General features: G+C 34.1%; 1 protein-coding gene across 1 annotated transcript in view; it reads left to right on the forward strand.

Moving 5' to 3' along the window:
* Positions 1-68: 68 nt before the first annotated feature.
* The window catches only part of LOC110288808 (zinc finger protein OZF-like), a gene marked incomplete at its 5' end in the record, with an annotated part of 4356 nt that continues 3220 nt past the window's right edge, over positions 69-1204 (forward strand). The window contains one exon of the mRNA XM_021155057.1: positions 69-149. Coding sequence (XP_021010716.1) covers positions 69-149 — 81 coding nt within the window. The remainder of the gene's footprint in view (positions 150-1204) is intronic.

A 1204-nucleotide genomic window follows, 5' to 3' on the forward strand; every position in this document is an offset into this window, starting at 1 on the left:
GGTGAATAAATCATGCATGACTATAAGGTTCACTGAAGATAGTAACTTACATTTTGCTAAATTTCAAGGCATACATTTTCTGTTTTAGGCTTTAGTTGGGAAGCCCAAAATATTGAAGAACATTGTCAAAGTTCTAGAAGACACAGAAGGTAATTTTCATGTGCAAGCTCATACAAATCTGCCTATAAAGATATGTTAATGTGTGCTGAAATTTGATAAGAAAAAGAGCCATGTAAATTAGCACAGCTTTAAGTGTATTGATGATTTTTACATTCCAACAAAACCATTGTCTTTAATTTCTTATTATTTTGCAATGCCTTTAAGGATAGGGAAGCATTGCCTTAGTGTGTATCCCCATTTGAAACATAGCCCTATTAGCGCTACACAGTACAACTGCCAGTTTGTTTCTGCTTACTTTGGAAAAGCTACACAAATTGAATAGTTGATAAGTATGTGTCCAAAAGCTTCTAAGAAGCAAATAGTCTATATNTAAGCTGGTTGTACTCATTTATTAGCAGTGTTGGTGCTAAGTTTAGTTAGAAGGGCAGCATTTGGGAGGTGAGTAGGAGGTTTTGCAGTAACCTTAATCCATATTTCACATGTCTATGTGAACAATGAGTAAAACCTTGTGAATGCAAATTTCAACATTTTATGTATTGGACTTCCTTTCATAAGTATATAATATTTTATAATGGATACACACCATGTATACCAAACAGATATTCCAAAAAACNATGTCTGTCTTTCTTTCTCTCGATCTTATCTTTTGTCTCCTGTANCTATTAGAAGATATATAGTAGGTTGCAGTTATAGAGTAGACTTTTTGAACATAATANAAGTTAACAGTTAATTACATTTCCAAGTTTGTTGGCAATACATCAGCAACCTCATTCTGGAGAAAATTTTCTTGAGTCCTAGGGATGTGGAAATGGTCCTATTTCTCCTGATTCACTTTGCAAATATACTATGAGCTACAGTACAGTAAAATTTGGAATACATTTAGTGCATTAAAGCTCTGAATTCCTCCACTTTTCTTCAAGTACGGGAACAACATTTTATAGAAAAAGAATACGTAAAACTGAGCCATGTAATCAATGTTCATACCCTCTCAGGTGTCTCTGACCATGAGAAACAACCCATAATGAAGGGGAACAGCATGAATGTAAGCAAAGGGATAAAAGGTCTGATGGCTCTTTACATTTAG

Source organism: Mus caroli, unplaced genomic scaffold (genome assembly GCF_900094665.2).
Source record: "Mus caroli unplaced genomic scaffold, CAROLI_EIJ_v1.1 scaffold_11151_1, whole genome shotgun sequence".
In the NCBI taxonomy this organism is placed as follows: domain Eukaryota; kingdom Metazoa; phylum Chordata; class Mammalia; order Rodentia; family Muridae; genus Mus; species Mus caroli.